Source organism: Monodon monoceros, unplaced genomic scaffold, assembly GCF_005190385.1.
Source record: "Monodon monoceros isolate NGI ecotype Baffin Bay Population unplaced genomic scaffold, NGI_Narwhal_1 Super_Scaffold_15, whole genome shotgun sequence".
NCBI classification, from domain to species: domain Eukaryota; kingdom Metazoa; phylum Chordata; class Mammalia; order Artiodactyla; family Monodontidae; genus Monodon; species Monodon monoceros.
Genome location: NW_021703771.1, coordinates 81,595,877 through 81,619,431, shown reverse-complemented (window position 1 = coordinate 81,619,431; position 23,555 = coordinate 81,595,877). Strand labels below are relative to the sequence as shown.

Sequence of the window (23,555 nt, the reverse complement as noted above, 5' to 3'; positions counted from 1 at the left end):
CTTTGACTTAAAGGGCCAAACTAACTATTTTAGGCTTGCAGGCCATATGGTCTCTGTCACACCTATTCAATTCTCCCACTGTAGAGTGAAAGCAGCCTTAGGCTATAAGGAATAAAGGAATGGGTATGACCATGTGCCAATAAAACTTTATTTACAAAACCAGGTGGTGAGCATAGTCTGCCTACCCCGTTTAGGTGTCCAATTAGTCCAGTATTATCTAGATGCCATCATCATGTAAATAAAAAAATGTAACATATAAAATAATATAAAAATGTCAATCAAACAAAATTCAACAGCTATCATACAGGGATGTTTAATATGCTACCTTGTTGAATAATCGGCATCAAATTATTGATAATTTGCAAAGCTTAGATTATTTTATTATGATTACAGGGAAATGAGATTCATGGGGGAAAGGACTGAGTTTGTATGGCATTCTAATTTGTGGACCATCGTTTAGTTATTGAGATATATGTTCTTCAATTTGAGAACTTGTTCTTTTTCTAATGCATGGCTTGACTGAAATAACAGATATCATGGGCATCTTTCTATGTTAATGCTAATAGAAATAATATTAGCTAATAGTTACTAAGCACTTATTTTCAGCAGCTGCGAGGTATAGCTGTATAATAATTTCCTACTAGTAAGACTTAAGAGGTTTCTAACTTTTTTGCTTTATAAGTAATGGCTACACCCCCCCCACACTGTGCCTCTGTATATTTGTATAATTTTTCATTAGTGGGATCTTCATCAGAAGATCAATTTTCAGACACTATGTCATCATACACAACAGTTTCACTGCCCTGCAAACGCTTGTGCTCTACCTATTTGTCCTTCCCTCCCTCTCCCAGAGGCCCTGTCAACCACTGATCTTTTACCGCCTTTATTGTTTTGCCTCTTCTGGAATGTCATATAGTTGGAATCATACAGTACGTGGTGTTTTCAGATTGGCTTGTTTCTTTTTTTGGCCATGCCTCGAGTCTTGCAGGATCGTAGTTCCCCGACCAGGTATCGAACCCGCACCCTCAGCAGTGAAAGTGCCGAGTCCTAACCACTGCACCAGCAGGGAATTCCCCAGATTGGTTTCTTTCACTTAGCAATATGCTTTTTTTTTTTTTTTGCGGTACGCGGGCCTCTCACTGTTGTGGCCTCTCCCGTTGCGGAGCACAGGCTCCGCACGCACAGGCTCAGCGGCCATGGCTCATGGGCCCAGCCGCTCCGTGGCATGTGGGATCTTCCCGGACCGGGGCACGAACCCGTGTCCCCTGCATCGGCAGGCGGGCTCTCAGCCACTGCACCACCAGGGAAGCCCAGCAATGTGCTTTTAAGGTTTCTCCACGTCATTTCATGGCCCAATTTCTTCTGGTTGCTGTACAATATTCCTTCATGTAGATTACCACAGTTTATCCATTTGAAAGATATCTTGGTTGCTTCCAAGTTTTGGCAATTATGAATAAAGCTGATATGGGCATTCTTGTGCCAGTCTTTGTGGAGATGTAAGTTTTCAACTTCCTGTTTCTTTTCACAGCTGCTTAATTCTGTGTTTTGAGAATTATGCTTTTTTTTGTTCCTCTGAGGAATTCTCTAAGTCATGTATCTTATAAATATTTGGTTCCTAGTTTGTCACTTGTCTTAACTTACTTATCTTTGGACAGGTCACGTTCTCTATTTTGCAGGAAATGTGTCCACAGTATTCACAATGATAGTAAGACCACAATTACTGCTCTGTTAACGTAAAGTGCCCTCCTCAAGTCCCCCTGCCCCCGGTGCAGGCTCTGCTCACCTTGCCAGTCACCATCTCTATGACGACACACCCTAGACTCCAGATGTCGGCCGCACGCCCGTGGCCTTCTCCTTTGGCGCGAGTGATGACTTCTGGGGCCATGTATGCTTTAAAAGTCACAGATATGGTGATAAGAATGGGTTATAAATATAGCACCATGTAGTACTAGAGCCAAGCAATACACTAATATCGCCTAATATTCCACATAGAAGAAACAACTAATTTGTTCGGGGGTGGGGGGGCAGGAACTTTCTCTGAATTATATACTAAGAGACATCAAAACTTGAAAATAAATATTTCAAATCAATTTCTCGGATGGACATTTTAGGAGCCAAAATATCTTCTAAAAGACAATTCTGAATATGCAAATATTCAGATAAATTGTACTGCAATGAGAATATGAAATTCAACCTGCAAAGGAGGATGTAAAATTTTATGACGTGTTTCTAAACAATCAAATAATCACCATTTAAACATGTTGTTTTGACTAGAATAGTTTTAATAAACCCAACGTGAATGACAAGGTTTTTCTGGGAAGAAAAGAGGCCTTTCTTCCCTCCTTTGAGTCTAAGGGAGAAAAGTGATTTCCCAATCTGACAAGCGATTTCAGGGGTGGCTCCTCCCCCCGTCTGGTTAGATGCCCTCACCTGCTCTCCACGTCTGCTGACCAGGAGGAAAAGGGAAAGCCGGGGTCCCAGCACACTGGAGTGAGCCCCGATGCAAAGACAAATCTAGCCAGACCCACCTGCTGTCCCCAGCGTGCTATTCACCTCACCAGGCATGGTCTGAGCATTGTTTTTAAGCTTTACTGAACATCCAAAATCTCCCAGCTTGATTAGTCCAGATGAGGTAAGGAAGATGTTGGCACCTAACAAGAAATACGGAGTTGTGAGCCTCTAAAGCACAACGCAGGCATTTTAAAGTTTACATGGTAACCTAAACTATCAGGAACTTGATTTACAAAAGTTATAAAGACTTATGAAACTTCACTTGCAAAGTGTAATCATAGAAAGATTTTAAGCCTTATTCACAAATGTTAAAACACAGCGAAGACATTTTAGTATCAGTGCAGATAGCTCTGACCAATAAATTCTGAACGGAAACACATGCATAAATTCTAACATTAAAAACCCAGGGAGATACTTAAAGAGAAAGTACACATAAAACACAAATGCTTGTGGCCACAGTCCCTGAAAATTAAGTTTATATACGATCAGCAGTGCCTGCAACAGAAAGCAACGTGTAGACAAGACCTGGCACACATGCTGCTGGTCTGCAGAGCTGTATCCGAGGCCACCATTGGACTGATTTCAGACTGCCTGAAAAGCATGTTCTGTGACTGTCTCACATCTCCGCAAGCAGTACACAGGCCCGGCCTGTACTCCAGTTGGAACCTGGGGTTACCGCTCATCTCCCAGGGCGGCTCTGCCTCCTCCAGAGGCTACCGGCCGCGGCCACTCCAACCGAGCCGCACGGCTCAGCGCTACGTGTTGACGGCACCTCCTTCCAAAAGTGACACAGAGCCCCTCACTTTAGACAACAAGCCACACGATGAGCTGCGATCTGTTGGTCCTCACAGCCTGAGAAGCACACGGCGCTAACTGCGTGATTCCGTAGCTAGCTCCCAGGCCCACACTCTCAGACACGATGAGCTATAAAGAATATCCCAAGGATGCACACGGACGGACTTCACTCAGGGACTCTGAGGGATTCTCTTTATGGCCGTGGCCAACGACATGAAGGTACCATTCCATGAGTATGGAATTTGTGTCAGAACAACTGGAAACAGGCAATGCCATGGCCTGACCCAGAGCCATTTAAGCAAATGCCCAGAATGATCCCAGACAGCAAAGTAATGCGGTGGACGGGCGGGCAGGCAGCAAGACTGGGGTATGCTGGGGAGTCAAGAGGAGCCACTTTAGAGAGTGCGGACAATTCTTCCACCCAGCAAAGCAGGTGATGGGTAACCCAGCCCCCTCTGAGGCGAATGCCTGGTCTGAAATCCGGCCATTCTAGAGTCAACCTGTTTAGGCCTCAGATTATGGGACAGAGTGGAATCCTTCAGTCTAGGGCCATTAGAGACAAAGCTAATTTGTCACTTTAATTATCCACAAGACTCCCAAATACAGAGGTCAGGGGCACGGTGTGGTTAAGGTAAACGCTAGAGGGACAGTTCTGGGACAGAAGCATGGCTACTCACCACACGTGAGAAGGGAACAGCACTTTTAGTCAGTCAGCGTGACCAAATCGATCTTTAGCAGGACTCTACACTGGAGGAGGATGGTGTAAATAAACCCTGTCCACGTCTCCCCAAGCTCAGCTGCACATCGTAACTTACACCGGCATTCCTGATTCACCGTCACTTTACATATTCACGACGTTTATATATAAATACACGAGGTTCTTGACACAAGGAAAAGAAAGGATGCTCTGAGCACGAATGTCTAGTAAATACACAGGGCAGGCGAAATCAGCCTACAAAACAGCAAGTTTCATTTTGGGGGCAACAGATTTGGCTAAAGCAGTGCTGGACAGGACAGCGGACTTACACACTCCTAGACGGAGACATGTGTCCTGCAGTTTCTTAATGCTGGGTTCTTTACAGAAGACTACTTCAAGTAAAGGTATTTCTTTGTAGAGAAGTGATGTGCGGGCGTGGGAAGAAGCGACATGGGGGCAGCCACCGTGTGCTGGGCACAGCTGGCTCTGGCGGGGAGCCGAGTGTGGGCATTACCTTTAACGTCACGGTGAACTATGCCATGCTCGTGGAGGACATTGATTGCAACGGTGATCTGCTTAGAATACAGCCTGATGACGTGCTCCTGAAGTCCCAGCCTCGACACCTCCTCTAAGGTACCCTCGTCACAGTACTCCATGAAGATGTACATTTCTTCCTGCGGGAGGAATCAAATGCAGCCTTGTGTTTACGTGGACACTAAGTGAAGAACCTGGAACGCTTCACTGGCCACACCCCAGAGGACTCTCCTTTCTAATGGTATGCTACACTTGCCATCCTGAATACTGAATTTGTCTTAAAACGGTCATTTCTAACTCCCCTACAGCCGTGTCTCTGCCTGCCTCCTCTGTCTGGAATTATACAGCTAGTTGGGATAAGAACATCTCCAACTCACAGGTGATAAATGTCTATAATCCTCTGAAATTCAGTCCGCTCTATAATCTCAGACAGGGACAACAGGGCCGTCCCTATAAATATATTATCAAGTACTGAAACACATCCTTTTCAGATATGAATTTATCCGTGAAAAACGTAAAAAATCACCAACATCCAAATTCCCCAGAAGCTCATATTCCACCAAGATGCTCCAAGTTATCCTCTTTCCCTCAAAGTGTTTATCTCTAAACACAAGGGGGAAAATCATCTGAGGTCTTAATTTTCTCTCATTTCACAATGGTTCCTTAAATACATATAAGAGAAAAAACGTTACCGAACAATGTACTCAACAGTGGTTCAGTAAAAAATGGAAGAAAAAAAAAGCGACACACAGCTGTGTAAGGGGCATTAGAGAAATCTTCTGGTTGGCAGGATGGGTTTCAGTGCTTTATAATGTCGGGTTAATGACTACAGTCTACAACTTACATTTTAGGAAGAACTCCTCTAGTTTCAGAGAGAAGGCAGAAATGATGTAACTCATGGAGATTTCCTGATAATTAGGCAAAGTTACTGTGCTCTGAAATGAGAAGACCTGTGATGTAGGACAGGACTCCATCTGTGCCCTCACTGACCGCTCACACCAAACAGTGTGATCAAAGTTGGCTTACCCTATGCAGCTCCACACCAAAATACCGAACCAGATTGGGGTGCTTGATGCCTTCGAAGATTTTCAGTTCGTCTGCCGTTTCCTTGATAGTTTTGTGGTCATTAGGTTGAAAGCGAATCTGGAAAAGGAAAACTGTTGATTACTGTTGGCAATGTCACAAGCTAGAAAGACGCCGACTTTGAATGCAAGGGCTGGGATGCTGACATGTCCACTGTCCAGCCCCATGGCACCATGGTCAGTGTGTCTGTGACTTCACTGCCAGGCTTTCTCCTCCTTGTAGAATTAAACACGCCTGCTTTAGAATATGTGGTCAGATAACAGCTAGTGGGATCATTTTTCATAACTACAGACTCAATTAACCAAAACAAGAAACATTCCTGTGATTCAGGAAGCAATCACAGGTGTTTAGGTTCTGGGCAAGATAAAAAGAGGAGATAAGATTCTGCCCTCACGAAGTTTACAGCCACGCGGGAATGAGGCCATAAAGCAGCGCGGGTAAGTGCCACACAGGGAAGATGGGGAGATGCCGCAGGGGTTGAGGAGGGGGCCACATGTGCCCGCTGCCCCCTCACAGCCACTCGGGGACCAACGGTCGCGCGGCTCTAGCCTCACCCTCCACGGCCCTCAGTGCCCCCCGCCGGGGCCTTCTTCAGGCGCTCCCTGCTCCTGCTTTCTACATCCAGCAGATAAAAAGCTGTTCGTTTCTGAACCTTATCACAAATCCCACCCCCAACCCCGCTCAAGTCCCCTCTTGGTCCCAATGGTGTAAATGCTAAGAAGCAGACCTCAGGCCTAGACGACTCACTATGGAAGCACTTAGGCCAGCTCTAACCTCATAAACACAAGTTTCGCTTCCAAATCTCTACCACACGGAGGCCTCAGACAAAAACGCACCCAGAGGGCTGGAGCACCCACCTCCTTCATGGCCATCAGTTCACCGGTGTCCACGTTGATACAGGTATAGACCTTCCCATACTGCCCTTCCCCTGTGAACAGGAACAAATGAGCTGCTCTCAGCCACCAAAGCCAGGCCACTGTAACTCATTGAAACGTACAATAATCTCTTCCAATTCCAAATCTGTATTCATATATCTATAACCATGCTTACTATAGTCTACTACTGCAAGATCTAAACTGTTTCTGAATGTTCCCTAATAACCGTAATAACTGAAGTCTTAAGCAATCTTTTCACTATGTCTTACCTGTAAATGCCTGTGAATAGAGTAGAACTGACTGGCAAATCCCAGAAGAGGCACGAAGGTGAGTACTAAGCCCCCTAGTGCACACCTCTGAGCCCCTACGGCCCTCAAGGAGGTCTGGGCGAGGTGGGCGGGCAAGGCTAGTGGCCAGGAGTAAGCGTGACTGTCGTCTCAATGCACCTCATTGCTGTATGGCCAGGCGTGTGGGATATTAGTGGGATATTCTACTAACACTCCTTTTGGGACATTAAACTAAGGGGATATATGGCTGAATAAGACTGAACACAAGAATTAATACAATTTATAAAGGACTTGATTCTTTTCAGTGTGTCTTCCCTGATAGCTCTACGAAAACTTCAATGTCCTGAGGCTCCCAGAGTTCCCAGAGTCTTGTATTACAACTTTGTTTGCTTCTTCAGACCTAAATGCTCAACAGATAAATGCATTTATTTATTTTTAAATGAGAGGTTTTTTTTTAAATTAATTTTGGCTGCGTTGGGTCTTCATGGCTGCACTCGGACTTTCTCTAGTTACGGCGAGCGGGGGCTACTCTTCATTGCACTGCGCAGGCTTCTCTTGTTGCAGAGCACGGGCTTAGGTAAGCAGGCTTCAGAAGTTGTGGCACGCAGGCTCAGTAGTTGTGGCACATGGGCTTACTTGCTCCGCGGCATGTGGGATCTTCCCAGACCTGGGCTCAAACCTGTGTCCCCTGCATTGGCAGGTGGATTCTTAACCACTGCGCCACCAGGGAAGTCCAGATAAATGCATTTAAATGGGGGAAAGATCTGAAACATAATCATCTCCTTCTCTCACACAATCTTATCACTAGTTATTTTACAAGAAACTGTTTCACTTGGAAATTAACTGATGTTTTAGAAAAGACTGTCCTGTCTTAATTTGTATCCAGTCTCGCTTCAATAATGATCTTGTGGGAATAAGATAAAAAGAATACAAACTAGAACAAATGGGTAGAAGTTGCGTGGCTCTCCACTGGCAACTTCTGGAGTTATCAGGCAAAACCATTCCATTGAATGAACCACTGAAAACTCTCTTTCTAAAGTCTCTTTTGTATTGTTCTTAGAAAAGACTTTACAAATGAAACAAAAACCAAACCCCTCTGCAAAAGATACAATGTATATTTGCCACCTCCCTAAGAGAAAAGGACCAACCATGTAAGATTTAACCTAAAGAAGTGTAACTATTGCTATTTCTAACAGAGACAATCTTTGTGTCATGTTCTTTAGTTTCCTTACCAATTTTGTTTCCTCTTTGCCACTTAAAGGTCACCTTCCTCAAGCCAACGTGCATAACATTGTCATAAGACTTAGGGGTATCACAAACTTGACCAATGATATTCTTTCTCCTCATTTCTCGATATCTCTTTTCTTCAAACAGTCGGACTGACTTCTGAATAGCTTCTATGGGTCCTTGCCTAGAAGCAGTATCTGCAGGGAGAAGTGCAAACTCAGTCGTCCCAACCACTATAATCAAGTCAATTTCCAGCAAATAATAATAAAAACAGAGCAACAGACATTAGCACTCCAGCACAGCATTATCTATTCAGATACACAGCAGGTGAATTAAAGTCCATCAAAACCTAGCAACTTCAGAGTATACCACCCACTACAGAAATATGCACATAAAACAGAAGCTACTCAGACACAATCAATGATTTCCTGTAGCAAGAGTGTTGGTTAGACTCTGCAGGAACCACCCGCCTGTCTCCTCTCTCCAATCCGCTCTCAGTGACCAGAATTCTCTTACTAAAACGTAAAATCGGATTGTGTTCTTTTCCCGCATAATTTATTTCACAGTTCATCATGACCTGTTTACCGGAAGTCCGAGGCCACTGTGCATGCAGGCTCCCTTCCCGGTTCCCTTCTCCTACAACCGGCTCTGGACCAGCCCAGCTGAAAAGCCTCTGTGGGTCACCCCAAACCGCTTCCCACCCCATCCCCTTGCTCACACTCTCCTGTCTTCTCGCTGTCAGAGCTCTGCAGAAGTACTACACCTCTTCCAGGAAGCGTCTCTGTTGGGAAGGAAATTAGGTTTTCCTTTCTCTAGAGTAAGGGCTCTGGAATCAGAATCCCTGGAATAAAACCCTGGCTTCACCATTTGCTAGGTGTTGGACAATCGGCAAGTTAGTTAACTTCTTTATACATCAAATTCCTAATCTGTGAAATGAAGGTAATAATACCTCATTCAGAGATACTGTGAGAATTTAATGAAATCACGCACATAAAGCATTTAGCCCAGTGCCCGGAATATTAAAATATTTAGTAAATTTTAGCTATTGTTATTATTATTCCTTATTGTCCCATCAAGCTATATTTCTCCAACATATTTTATCATGATTTACAGTAAGAAATATCTTTTACACAAATAGATATCTAAAACGACAGTTTCGTGAAACACTATTACTCTTTCTACATGTGACTAGGACTCTGTCCAGTTTTTTTGTTTGTTTGTTTGTTTGTTTGCGGTACGCGGGCCTCTCACTGTTGTGGCCTCTTCCGCTGTGGAGCACAGGCTCCGGACGCGCAGGCTCAGCGGCCATGGCTCCCGGGCCCAGCCGCTCCGCGGCACGTGGGATCCTCCCGGATCGGGGCACGAACCCACGTCCCCTGCATCGGCAGGCGGACTCTCAACCACTGCGCCCCAGGGAAGCCCTGTTTCTTTTTTAGTGCTGATTTTACAACCCACTAAAGGGTCAAAACCCATAATGTGAAAAGCACTGCTTTCTTTACATACATCTCCACTACCATATTTCTCATCCTGTCCCCTAACGAGCCATCTGAGAGCCTGAATTTTCTGTCTAAGAGATCACTGAGGACTGTGATGGCTGAACGGTTACTCTGAGAAGAGAAATTCCCAGAGATTTATAACGGCCCAATTACAGTGTCTGGCTACAATCATTTCTTAAAAACATGGATCCTTGTTTCCCTTACCTCAGTACATGACACATCGCGTCTACTCAGCATTGAATAAGATTTCATAGCTGTGAGGTCATGGACTCCACTGTCAAATATTTCTGGGAAAGGCCTATTTTTTTTTTTTAACAGTAAACATTTCTCAAGATTTCCCAGTCTTTAATATGTCAGTGTCAACTGTAACTCTCCCAAGAGTTCCCAAATTCACTTGACAACAAAGTATTTGTTTTGAAAATCATCACAAAGACCTGGTATCCGTGGGACCTACCGGTTATGTGAGAGCCCCTGGAGGGACCCTCTGCCCTGTCACCAGGCTCAAGCTGAGGAAACCTCCGCCGACTCCTAACCCTCTACCGCACCTATAACCTGCCCAGGCCTGTCAAATGTGGCATCACAGCTGTTTTTGCTTCCATGGCTTATTTAAAACCCCACCTTAGTCCAGCATCTTATTTTCCACTGTATCACTACAACGGCGTTCTAGCCCTTCTCCCTACTTTCCTCCCCAATTCAGGCCAGCAGGTTAAGCTTCCTCAGTGTCCTTCTTACCCACACCCTCGCTCTCCCTGAACATAGGAGGCTTTCCAGCTCAAGAGGCTTCAGGGGCTGCCCACCATCGCTGGGTAAGGCCTTAATCACCTAGCCCTTTGCTGAAGACTGGCCGTGATCAGGTCTCCCCTACCCTTTCAGTTCCACCTCCATTTACATCTACGCTATCCAGGTCGGGCCGGGCCAGGCCAGGCTGGCTGGTCTGTTCTTCAGTCACTGGGCCTCCAGATGTGTTTCTCATTGGGTACTTCTCCTCTTGGCCTGAGGCAGACCTCTTTCCTTCAGGGGCCAGCCCAAGCCTCAGCCCTCCCTGGAACCCCTCCTGACTGCTCCAGGCCCGGTGATGGCTCTTCTGCTGCTCAGTTTCACACTTTTCGAAGGGGAGCTGTGGTGGGAAGAGCCCGGCCTGAAGGCAGAAGGAGTGCAGTCTGGTCCCAGCTCTCACTTACGATGACCTCGGCCAAATTATCTAGCCGCTCAGAAACTTCTATCATTTACAGAGAGAGAACAGGTTCTATCCTGCCCATGACTCAACACCGTTGTGACGAAGAGTATGTGAGAGCATTCTGTGCTCGACCATGGACTTTTCTGCTGTTTATTCTTCGGGTTTACATTGATCACTTCTGGTTCATACTGATGGACTGCTTTATAAGATGAATGCTTTCTCCAGCTTCTTAGCATAAGAAATACACGGCTACTCACTTCGCAAATATTTATCATATTCCTACCATGTATAAAGAATTATGCTAAGGGCCCACCCAGGTGACATATGAAATGAACCATCACTCTGCTTAAAGAATACAAAACTGAGTAAAACGTGTTCCTGCTCCAAGGGAGTTTGTAAGAAATAGGAAATGCACACAAACACATCACAGACAGAAAGTGATGTCAGAGGTCTAAAAAAGATCACAAAACATTAACGTAGAAGGTCTAATAATTCACAAGCTAAAGCATATTTCAGCTGAAACTGCTCACCTTATGCTTAAACGTGTTAAGTTCAACATTCTTTCTCTTACCCTTAGTCTGACTGATAAGTGTCCGAAGTTCCCAACTTCTTCGAGTTGACCCACTTGAATCACCTTTTGGATATGCTGGTTCTGCAGAAAGTATTTTTTCATACAAATTAAGACTTATAAAACAAATAAGCTTATTTAATTCAGAACAAGACTGAAATGGTGAGTAGCGATGATTAGTTACCATCAACCTGTCATTCCTGGTGGTTAATTTCTGTTTGAGGTGAGTGTGAAAAGCTGTCTCTACAATCATTTATAGCAAATTTCACCAAGCTAAAAAGTTGTTAATGGAGTTACAGGACTTTAACCACAAAAACTTTCCACAAGTAACAGACCTTAGAATACTGAGCAGAAACTGGTTTCTTTGGGGGCCCCCCTCCCGAGGCCCTGCCCAGGAGCCCAGCAGAGCTACAGCAGGAGCAACCATGTGGTTTCTGAGCAAAGACTCCTAGTTCTGCATTATAATAAAACTTCAGCATATCATTAAAAAGCACAGTGCCACTTTATTTATTTATTTATTTTTGCGGTACACGGGCCTCTCACTGCCGTGGCCTCTCCCGCTGCGGAGCACAGGCTCCGGACGCGCAGGCTCAGCGGCCATGGCTCACGGGCCCAGCCGCTCCGCGGCACGTGGGATCCTCCCGGACCGGGGCACGAACCCGCGTCCCCTGCATCGGCAGGCGGACTCGCAACCACTGCGCCACCAGGGACCCCACTTTATATTTTTAAAGTGAATAAGCATGCTCAACAATTAAAATATCAGGAATAACAACTTTTTAAAATTATTTAGCAACAAAAAGAAAAAATGCAAATATAGCTAAAAAGGCATTAAAAAGCCAATGTGTTCAGCACTAATCCTTCTCACAGGGCTCTGTCGCTCCTTTACTTCGTTTCTTTCAAAAGGCCTTAACAGCAGAAACTGGTGGGCTGAGACAAACGGTTAGGCTGACTGGAGATGCAGGGGACACCTTACACACTCACCATCTCGCTCCTCGGTGGGGCTCGAGTGACGACTCAGGGACCTAAACTGCAATTCGGCCGCTATGGAAGCCAATCGATCATTCTCAGGGACGCTGGAACCCCTGTTTTAATATTTTTAAAAGTTAAGCTATCAATTCAATGGAACTCAAAATGAACGATCTGTGAGATTCTTCCAGAGCAGTGATTCTAAACTGGGGGTAACTTTCCCCCCCAAGAACACCTGGCATCTAGCGGGTAAAGGACAACACAAAGGACAGTCCCAAACCAATAATTATTCTCCCAAAGTAGCAGTGCTCCTACTGAGACACCTGTCCCTGGAGTTTGGCAGGAGAACGCATGAGAACCTGACTGCATCCTATATCGTTTTATGTTAAAAACAGCAACAAAAATAAAAACAGTATTTACTGAAGCGTTACTGACATGTGCTGAAAGTTCCATAATTTAAGCCCAGGATGGATAAAAATTATGAGCCAAATCTGGCTAATATTTAAAATCATCACATTCTATTTATGTACTTAATTCTGTTTGAAGTGCTAAAATCATTACATGATTCAAAGAGCTCAAATCTCTTAACGAGCAAATGTAAGGGAATACCTAGCAATTTCTCAAGCAGTAGGCAAGCAAAAGTGCAGAAGAGCAGGAAGCTTAACATATAAAAAGGGCAAAGTTACTTTGCTGCTTTTCCAGAATAAAGTGTTCAGCAATCCAGAATGAATCCATAAAGATTAAATAAAGCCCAGAATTAAATAAGGGAAAGTGTTAAAATTATAATTCAAAGCATCCAAAATAAATACAGTGTTAGTCTATTAACAAGTTTAGTGCATTTTTTTTTAAATGAATGATATAATGAAGTATGGTAGCATTTATGCTCTTTTTTATTATAGACTGAGTAGGTTTAAAGCAACATGGTCTACTGGACAGACATTCACAAATTATGAAGTATGCACTGCTTTGTTATTTCCCTAAACTCTCAAATCTGGTATAGTACTTGCTAAGTCTGAAGTGAGGGGGGATACCTTCCACTGCCATTAGTTCATCAAAGAGTCTTGGCACTGTTTCCTGGAAAAACCACTGATGCTGAACTGAAGAAACACATCCCACTCCTAAGCTGTGCCAAAGCCTGGGACCACGGAGAAGCCACTCAACATTTCTAGTTTCCTGATTTCCCAGAGAGAAGATTAGCCAATTCGACATCCTCACATTTTTGCCAGGGTAACAGGCAAGAAAACACACTGAGATGAAGTGATGCTCGGGTGAACGTTTAACAACCAGTTGCAGGGGGAGCGGCAGGGTATAGACTTCAACAATTTCCGTGGCGTAACAACTGGCTTGCAGGATTCCTGAAAAATGAACAATCAGCTCTTGCAGACCAGTAAGAGGCAGCTCCAGCGAGCAGAACACTGCAAAAATGTTTTCTAAACAACGGTAAAATAACTGAAGCCCAGACTATTTCCTAAGTCAAACTATATCGAATCAAAATATTTATCAGAAGCTGTGGAGCAAAGTAAAATTTCACTGTGGCTGACGTATCTCTAAGACAGGCAAGGGCTGCACACACGCCTGCCGACGTCAGAAAGCGCAGGTACCACCCTGCCTCCTCACAGCCTGTTCACGGCCCGAGGCTGCTCGGAGACCCCGGCTGAGGGGCACGTGTGGCCCCTGTACAGGCGCGGGAGGCTGGGCCACGGGGTTAAGGCTGGAGGCGGCCGGGAGGCTGACAACCCGCGGCTCTGCACGCCCTCACGGCTCTGCTGTTCTGTACCTACGGCCACACACACCGCCAGGAAGGACAGATCGCTTTACTCCTCCGTGAACAAAGGCCTTCAAGATGGCATGTTACAATGGAAGTAAAATTTCTAAATCTCAAGGATTGTCCTAAAGCATAAACGAAGAACACTTCTGAAATGCTACTCAAAACATGCTGAGAAACTACGTAATGCAAAGCCTGGGGGACAAAACGCGGGGAGAGGCCGACTGCAGGTATTTTAACTTCTATACTCAAGTTCATTTAACGCACACACCACCAACGTATAAAAGCCTCAACCAGAGTTCACGAAACCTCCTGTTCTGGGGAAACTGCGTGTGAACCAGTCCCGGCTGAGTGTCCTCCTCAACTATGACCGCGTTTTAGGGCACATCGCTTCCCTTACTGCATTAAGAGTAAAGACAGTTTAACCCCCCGCAGGGACATGAAGCACATGTGGAAATGTCTGCTGTGAAATGTTCTAAACGTGAGAAGCAGAGGGTAAGTGGGAATCTGTTCAACGTTAATTGTTAATTTTCTTAGCGGACTGCTTAAGCTGTAAAGTACTTCAGCATTTTCTTTAGGTTATAGACAGTTGCTAAAAATTAGGAATATTAATTATTTTAGTGAATGAGAGAAATGGAACTATCTGTAGAAATTTTAGACTGTTATAAACTAAGTCTAAAAATATTTTAGTCTATTTGAAATTCTAAAAGCATGTGTCATGTTTCTGCCAACATACTAATATTTTTTCTTAGGAGCAGGATACAGAGCTCTGAGTTCTCTCAAAATTTCATCTTTTTTGGTCAGTTTTGCTCGACTCTATCATCATCCTTATGGGAAGATGAGAATAGTGACGGTGCCCATTCTACCAGGCACAAGGGGGGAATTAAGAGCCACCACATGTCCTTTCTCCATTAAGCATATGAGACCTCGGTGAAATCCTCTACCCTCCCTGCCCCCCACCCAAGAAAAACCCAGCCAGAACGGGAAGAACTGCCACAGCCTCAGTACTTCTACAGAAGACTTCATGCCAGAGACTTAGGTTCTTCCGGAGCCTGCCAGACATCTGACAGCTCTCTCCAGTAACGATCTAGTCTCCATATGAGATACAAACCACATGAGCTCATTTCTCCACTACTATAAACCACTTCTAATCAACAACTGTATAAATTAGGAAACCGAGTGAGAAAAGTAATCCTCTTAGAAAAACAAATCACCACCTAACGGTATTACCTAGAAGTCACCTTTGAGCGACTCCTCAGAAACTCCTCAGGAAAGGCACTGTTGGCCAAGACTCTCCTATCAGTGGACCGGGCCCTTTCCCCTGGCACTCTCTTCATGGGTATTATGAGCAGAGACTCTGGCCATTTCGGTTAACATTCGTGCCGAAGAAGCGTAAACATCAGGCAGATTAGCGACTTGGGCTGGAGCCTTGGGACCACGACCCCCCACGGAGGGCCCCTGCGCGCCACACACCGCGGGGAAGCAGGCCCCACGTGTCCCGGGACACATCCCCGAAGCTGAGGTCACGGCGGCCGCGCACCCGGGGGCGGGGGGCGGAGACGTGGCGCTGGTCGGGAGACTACCTGGTCTCATGGGCACTGCTGATGGGTTTGGGTGGCGCAGAGTCGCTGCCGGAGGGGCCGGGGCGACCGCTGGCGGCGGTGGCAGTGACAGTGGCAGCGGCGGGGCTGCTGAGGCTCCGCGTGTCCGCAGGCACGCTCCGGGTGCTGGGAGGAGAAGAAGAGCTTCAGGAACACAGGTGAGACAGCGGATGGGCTCTCACGTGGTTTCCATTAAAAATAAAGTTGGGTGAGGAAGCCAAAAATAATTTTCAAATATAAAATGCAAACTGTTCTTTGAGATTCAGGTCTAGGTATGAAAAAGAAAAATAACTGATTTCGAACTAATTATTTTCAACAATAATTGTGGTCCTTTCCTAGCAAGTAATGTAAAAAAAATAAACTTTTAAAAACTGATTATACAGGGGAGAAAAGATGCTCACTACTTCAAGATGCAGAAATGCCACCACATTCAAAGTAAGTATTTTGAATGTACTAGAGTTTCCGAACTCACTTTAGAATTTAAGTTGCTTCGTAGTTACATACACACATAAAAGTCAAGACTGGAAGGATCACTCCAGTTTTTTCTCCACTTTTAAAATGACATTTAGTTCCTTTTTTCAAATGTTCACCATGCTATGCACACTCAAATTTGTTTTCCTAAAGTTATTTTTCAAAGAAAGGAAAAGAAAGAATTATTCCAAAGCTGGAAAGCATTTAGTAGCTTGAGGTTATAAATAAGCTGAGAAACTAAGTTATCTTGAAAGGTGCAAGTCTGTTTTAAACTTGCAGGTCTTCTTTTGTAACTAAGGCACTGTGGTACGTCTTCAAGATAACGAAAATAAGAGCTTTGTAAAATGTATAAACAAGAACACAGAAAACAGTATTTGGTATCAGAGCAAGCATCAGCAGCTCTTGGAGCGTCAGCACGCACATCAGAGAAGAATCCATAAAGCAAACAACTAGACAAGCACCAAATACCTGAATCCCTCTGGAGTTGGGATAATCAGATGCGGGTTAGGAGGGTCGCTATGGCATCGTGGTACCTTCACAGGACGGGGGCTGTTCCGATGAATGGCTGCCAGTGAAAAGAGCGACAAACGCAACTTGTTAAGGGGTCAGCAGGAAACTGTAAAACCAGGCAATTCAGTGGAAATGGGAGGTGGCTTATTTTTGCTGGTGATCAAAATAAAACCATTTATGTAAGTAAGAAAATCGTACTACATACACAAATGCTGGGAAAATGTCACTTTTTGAAAGTTAATAAAATTATATTACACATTTTAGAGACAGATGAAAATGTGGTTTCTGTGGCATTTCTCCACTAAAAGGTTCCTTATGTTGTCTGGACGTTTAAAAAGATTCTGGTCAGGGGTGATACTTCAATAGGTCCCGAGTTGGGGAGAGGTCACTGTCATTTTCCTGAGTACTGGGAGTTTTATTTAATTCCTTTAAACCAAATCAGGAGGATGGACACTGGTTTAAATTGATTATTCTTTTCAGAACATGTTTTCTTCTCTTCTTCTTTTAAATATTCTGGTAGAAGGTAAATATGGATAAGATTTAAAAGAAAATTTAAAAACTAGGTACCGTTTTAACCAAAATTTAAAAAGAGACCTTACCTAGCAATTACAAAAATGCTGACAATTCTACTTCCCCAATGACTAAATGTAACTAGTCATGGATATGATATATTTTGTCTATTTCTCCCTAACATGTTTTCCTCTGATTTTTAACTTTGTTTTAACCCTCCCTAGTTTTTTTTTAAATGTCATATTTTCTCTTCACGTTAATAATTTTAGTCTACATATACATGTTTTATTCTAAATATGTTTATCCTAAATGAAAATACTTCTTCATGGTTTTTGTTTACTTTTAATAACACTACACAGGAGAGAGAGGAGTACCAAAAACGCAGAGATCTGAAGGGAAAACTTGCAAAACAAAAATCAAGTAATTGTTATGAAGAAACCCAGGCAATTTGTATCTCTGGCTCATTATCTCAACTACCACAACCTTAAATGGAAGTAATTCAATAGGAAATTCAAAGGCAAAAAGAAAAAACAAAAACCATTTGGTGAGAATGCTGGTGTCTCTAATGCAGCAAACGTACTGAGAACTACTGAGTCAAAAATTACTACAAAATTTTCCCATGAAGGTATAAAAATAAAGACGTTCTGTTAAAACACACACACCCAAGTTTAACATTCTTCATTCATGAAACAGAACATTTCTTTTAAGAGTATGTATATCTAACTGTTACAACACTGTGCTACTTCATTGAAAAGAAAATCCAAATGGCCAATAAACATAAAATAGATGCTCAAATTTCACTAGTGGTGAACATTTATCATAGAGATGTTTTTCATGGCAAAACTAACCAAACAAATAAGGAAATGGTGGAAAGAATTGTAGAATAACCACAATGGGCACAATGTAGCCACTAAAGAGAATGAATTGGATCTATACTTGTTGACATGGAGGGATTTCTACAATTGTCAGAGATTAATATCCAATGTGATCCAATTTTTATACAGTAAATGGCAGGAAAAAAAACAATGGCATCTGTGCTTGCATGATTATATGGGCATAAAGAAAGGTGTAGTAGAATGCATCCGTGTAATTATATGAGTATACAGAAAATATAGAAGGTTCTATACCAGACTCTTACCATCTGCTTACAATGACAGAGTGTCTATCTACCCATCCTTATGAGGGTAGAGCAGAGGGAGAGAAAAGAGTAAGCAGCAACAACGACAACAATGTGCTCTCACTTTCATTGATTTCTCTCGTAAGGAAAGAGCACAAAACCAAATGATGACTCCTGCCACGTGTAGAACGCTACAATTTACAAAATGTCATTACATTATTGAACCCCCATTAGCATCTGATTTTAAGCATTAGTAGGGGAGGCGCAAAGATGTTCAGTGAGCAGCGCCACGTCACTCAACTGCCAGGCAATCTGGCTCTCCGTCCAGTGCAGTTTCCACCAACCCAGTGGCTGGGAGGACGAAGGCCAAGTCGTGCCCACAGAGAGTGCTGCGAACTGACTGTCCCGCCCGCAGTGTGGGGCCAGGCAGAGTCAGCGGCTCACATGCTAGCAGTGACTACCTGTGGACTATGTGGGTATGAGGTTTTTTTCCCTTTGTAATATTTTTCTACATGTATGTTTACTACATACATTTTCTACGTTGTAATTTTTTTCTACAATGAAAATGATTCCTTATGTAATAAAATACTTCAAAGAAGTAATTTTTACTGATTATTTATCATTTTTCTTAGAGAAATATTTTGGGAAATCAGAAACTCAAAGTATTTATGATAATACGCTTAATCAAAAGATTGATGAGAATATAGCACGTTTTATATAAAATGTTCAAATAGTTTTATAAATGATAACTTTCATTTCATTAGCAGCCTTGGGAGAAAAAGAGGTATAAACTGGGTGAATTTTAAAGATAAAGAAATCAAGCATTAAGACCTGGTCTACTAAACTTTCAGTAGCTAGCAAGTACCCTTTAAGATACAGCTGCTGCTCAATCAATTTACCATTCATGAATTATTTTCTTTTGTGTAAATGGAATGTTTAAAATTTCTAAGTTTTCATTTTTGGTTGTTTATTACATATAAATATAGTTTTGCTTTGGTTTACTATCTCAAGAATAGGGTAAGACAGCCGTTTTCTGATACATACTTTGTTTTAAAGTTTCAACATACACTGTAAAGCTACATATCAACTGGAACTGAAAACTGTAATTTAAGTATATTATAGCAGAACTTAACTTTTTTCTTTTTTTAAGTAACACCAAATAGGAATGGGGGGGGCAATTAGGAATTTTCTACGTTAGTGAGGATTGGGTACTTTGGAAAGCTGTGAAGAAAATAGACTCATTCTCCTTCAAAAGGTGAGAAAGGAAGGGCAGAACAATTATACTCACCCACCTGCAGCAAGAAAGGCCTTGCTTCTTACCAGACAACTACTTCTCTAAGTCTCTCCTCCCCAGGGGCAAAGAATTTAGGGAGGGGAGAACAGAATGCGAGTGTTGGTGTAACAAGAAAAAACCTGTAGTTTAATACTGTGGGCAAGCGTAGATCACCTTGTGCTTGCATTTTAATCTTCCTGTTAAATTCAGCAAGACTACTGTGGAGTTCTCTATGTATACACCTCATTCCTGTACCTTTCATTGTCATTTTCCTGAATATTCTTAGAGAACCTCTATAGCATTTTAAATAACTGCAATGATGAGACAATGTGCTCACCCAAACCAGTAGGTTCTAGGAGAGACGCCCTAACTGTTTTCTTACCAAGGTACAAACCTGTAATAGGACTGTGCGGCTTTCCTATTACATGGCCAATGCATTCATTCATCAGGGCTTGTAAACTCTAGAAACCAAAGGAAATGGAAAAGGAAAAGAGAAAAAATGTACACTCAATTATATAAGTCGCACAAATTAGGCTTTCGGTATATTTAAAAGAAAACAGGCTATCCTTAAGTAAATATTTTCAAAGTTAGTTTAAAAGAAAATAGGTATAAACACAAATCGTACATAATTTAAGATTATATACAATTCCACTTTTTATCAGCTCCCCATAATGCAATGATGTACACAAGCAAAGGACTCCTGTAATCTCCTCTACTATTTGGAGGCTAAAATGAATGAATTCACATTTGAACAACATCTTTCTGATCTGATGGAATTTATCTGGATACTGGTGATAATATTTAACATTTGCCATTATGCTCTATAATGACGCACACTGGACTTGCCTGGCGGTCCAGTGGCTAAAACTCTGTGCTTCCACTGCAGCGGGCGTGGGTTCAACTCCTGGTTGGGGAACTGAGATCCCGCGTGCTGCACGGCGACTAACACTGAAGTGAAACAGCTATACCTTGCTCTTCATGGAGCTGCTAAAAAGCAGCGGCACTTTACAAAATACAAAACCGACACGTGTTTTGTAAGTGCCAGGCTGCACGAACAACCGTACACTGACGTGGTCAGCTGGACAACAACAATTGTTATAAAAAGAGCACTGAACGTCCTACTCTGCTATTAGTGCTTTAACCTCTCGGCATTATCATGACAATTATGTGAAAATATTTCAGAACCGCTTTTAAATTAATAAAAAGATACACAATCAGAAATAGAGAGTGATCAACTTATTTGGGTTTTTTTTAAGGAAAAACACTTTAGAATATCCCATACCAGGAAGTCATCTTCTGGTAAAGCTGAAATGAAAGCAGGTTCAATGGCTTGCAGGAAGTCAAAACCTTGAGTTGCCCACCTGTCACGAGGAAAAGTTCAAGAGTCACAAAACAATCAAGCAAACGCCATAGTCATTTTAGTCTATACAATCCTGAAAAGTAATCTGATTGGAAAATTACCATCTAGGACAAAACACATTTGTGTCCCTGTCATCTGCCTCGTGTTGAGTAAGTGTACATCATGTTTTGAGAAAGACAAATAGCTTTTTAGTAAAGGAAGAGGTTACCAATTTCTTTTCCATTTACACTAAATAAGAGGCATAAATTTCATGAAGGAGAAAAGAAGATTAGCAATCAGGAAGACCTGTCCAGGGAGAATGTGAACTGCTTAAAGATAACTCATTTTGGAACAATTACAAAAGAAAAAGTTTTCCAAGAGTTATGGGGGTTTCTATGTAAATAGGTTTGTTTTTTAAAAAAGGAAGAAAAAAGCTGATCACCAAAGAGTTCAAAATGCTTTTTATGTCATCTGCTCAGAAATCCCACATAAAATATAAGAATGAAGTATCAGCAACCCCACATGGCTCATGAAGGAGCCATCCTACGTGGTCATTACCTGGGTCTTGTCCCTCTACCACTCTCACATTTAGTCAGGACGTAATTCATCCATTTCCGGGCAAAGCTTATATACTTGTCTCCTATCTTCTGTCTAAACTCGCCAGACATCAAACGAACGACTTCTTTATGATACTGTAAGAAGGTTTCACGTATATCAAGATTAAGAAGAAAACCATTACACAAATACCTAAACACTATAATGCTGTTTAAATGCCATTTTTCTAAAAACGAAAAGCAAAAGCCAATGAACTTTACATATTCTAAAAAGAGTGTGAAGAGTTACAGAGAAAATAATGTCTTAAAATGCAATTTCACAAATGTCTTCCTCATAAGTTGAAATTAAGAATATGCTTTTATGATATTAAACATCTCTTCAAGAAGGTTTTTAAATGTAAGTGGATAGCTGTTAACACAAAATAAAAACTGAGTAAATATCTGACAGTTTAAAAGTAACCCAGCATTTCTGATATTCAGCAGGGATGTAAGATGACATTCTTGACTAAGCTGTGATTACAATAATGAGATCATGAGATTTGCTGTACAAGATTCCTAATGCTTTCTGTAAGTAAGTTACAAAGCAATCGCAAAATTGTACTGTGTTTTTCCTCTTATTTTGTACCTACCTCGAACCCAAAATTGTACCCTTGAATCATGGCTTCTCGATAATACTGCTGCAATGTAGCAGATTCAGATTCATCAACTTCAGCGTCAAATTCTGAAGTGAACATGTGGTCCACCCGGTCAATGGCATCACTTATTCTGTTGCAAAGCTCTAATGCATCATTCTAAAGAATCCCAAACCATAATTAATCCGAAGTGAAACAAATCACACAATACTTATTGTATTTTAGAGGAAGATTTCTTTCATCATCACACAGACATTGACCATTGTAATATATTCCAGTCATATTTATTTTGGTTATTCAAAAGGAATGACCAAAAATAGAAAAAAAATTAGTATTTTCATTTTTATTTGTATTAGGTATTCTTAAAAACTTATGAAATACAAGAGGAAAACAGTCCATTTAAAATGTGATGCCTAATTACAAGGTGGTCTTTGAATAGATGCTTACAGCTTCGTTACTTCTGCCTATCAACCACCAGTTGTTTTCTCCCCTCGGTGGTTGCTCAAGTGTAAGTACGGTTTCAATTCCACAGAGTGAACTATGATTTCTAAATGACCTCCACAGTGTTATTAGTCGTACTGTCCTTCTTATCCCCCTGCTCAGGGGTTCTCAACCGAGACCAATGTTACCACCCCAGGGGACACTGGCAACGTCTGGAGATATTTCTGGTTGTCCAAACACGGGGTGGGGGGGTGTTGTGAAATCTACTGGCATCTACTGTGCAGAGGCCAGGGATGCTGCCAGACATCTTACAACACCCCTGGCATCTACTGTGCAGAGGCCAGGGATGCTGCCAGACATCTTACAACACACAGGGCAGCTCCCCCAAACTAAGAATTATTGACTGACCTAAAATGTCACCAGTATGGGGGTTGAGAAACCCTGCCCTAGCTCAAGCTTTGTTGTCTTCCCTAATTAATAGTACAACAGCTCCAAATTGGGTTCCCTTTCCACCCACCCTTAAACACACACCTTATGTACACGTCTCTATCAGGTAGTTCCTCTACATAGTATTCCAAAATATTCTTCCAAAATCTTTGACAATTCTCCGGGGCTTAGAAGATGACATCCAAAATCTCTCAACAGCCTGATTTTTGCCCACCTGATTTTACTAACCTCCTCTCTCACTACTTTCCACTGTATACACCAAGATCCAAGCAAATCAGACTGCTTGATATTCAGTGAGCCTTCTCATAACCCTGATCCTCAGACACCAATGCCCAAATGTTTCCCTTATCGGTCCCTTCCCAATTTGCATCTTTTGAAATACTCCCAAGCTGAAATGCCTCCATGGCAGCAATTCCCAGATGCTACTAGGAGGATCTAATCTCTCCCTCCTCTGTACCTTAGTGTGACAGTTTAGATCCTTAAGGCTACAAATTCCTTAAGCTCAAGAATAATCAATATCTTATATAATTTTGTACTCTCCAGAATTCATTAACTCAAACTAAAAGAAAGAACAAAAGTCCCCTGCCCTGCTATCTGAGTGGGGTGACAATCTGTAAGAAAGAATGTTTATAGACAAATAAGACAAATCAGATTGACAAAAGGAAAACAAACGTTTATC

The 23,555-nt window shown here is 42.5% G+C and overlaps 1 protein-coding gene across 7 annotated transcripts in view; it reads right to left on the bottom strand.

Annotated features, from left to right (window-relative positions):
• The window catches only part of MAP3K4 (mitogen-activated protein kinase kinase kinase 4), a 112,137-nt gene that overhangs the window by 2,993 nt on the left and 85,589 nt on the right, over positions 1–23,555 (bottom strand). For 2 of the 7 annotated variants that reach the window (XM_029224035.1, XM_029224039.1), the window contains 14 exons: positions 21,986–22,147; positions 21,361–21,494; positions 20,746–20,824; positions 19,846–19,924; positions 16,522–16,618; positions 15,565–15,708; positions 12,232–12,332; positions 11,254–11,334; positions 8,015–8,206; positions 6,478–6,548; positions 5,564–5,680; positions 4,518–4,677; positions 2,529–2,651; positions 1,784–1,890 (listed from right to left, as the gene is read on the bottom strand). In XM_029224035.1, coding sequence (XP_029079868.1) covers positions 1,784–1,890; positions 2,529–2,651; positions 4,518–4,677; positions 5,564–5,680; positions 6,478–6,548; positions 8,015–8,206; positions 11,254–11,334; positions 12,232–12,332; positions 15,565–15,708; positions 16,522–16,618; positions 19,846–19,924; positions 20,746–20,824; positions 21,361–21,494; positions 21,986–22,147 — 1,647 coding nt within the window. Of the gene's footprint in view, positions 1–1,783; positions 1,891–2,528; positions 2,652–4,517; positions 4,678–5,073; positions 5,473–5,563; positions 5,681–6,477; positions 6,549–8,014; positions 8,207–11,253; positions 11,335–12,231; positions 12,333–15,564; positions 15,709–16,521; positions 16,619–19,845; positions 19,925–20,745; positions 20,825–21,360; positions 21,495–21,985; positions 22,148–23,555 lie in introns of those variants that run through there. The other 5 variants (XM_029224036.1, XM_029224037.1, XM_029224038.1 and 2 more) reach the window with 5 other exon arrangements.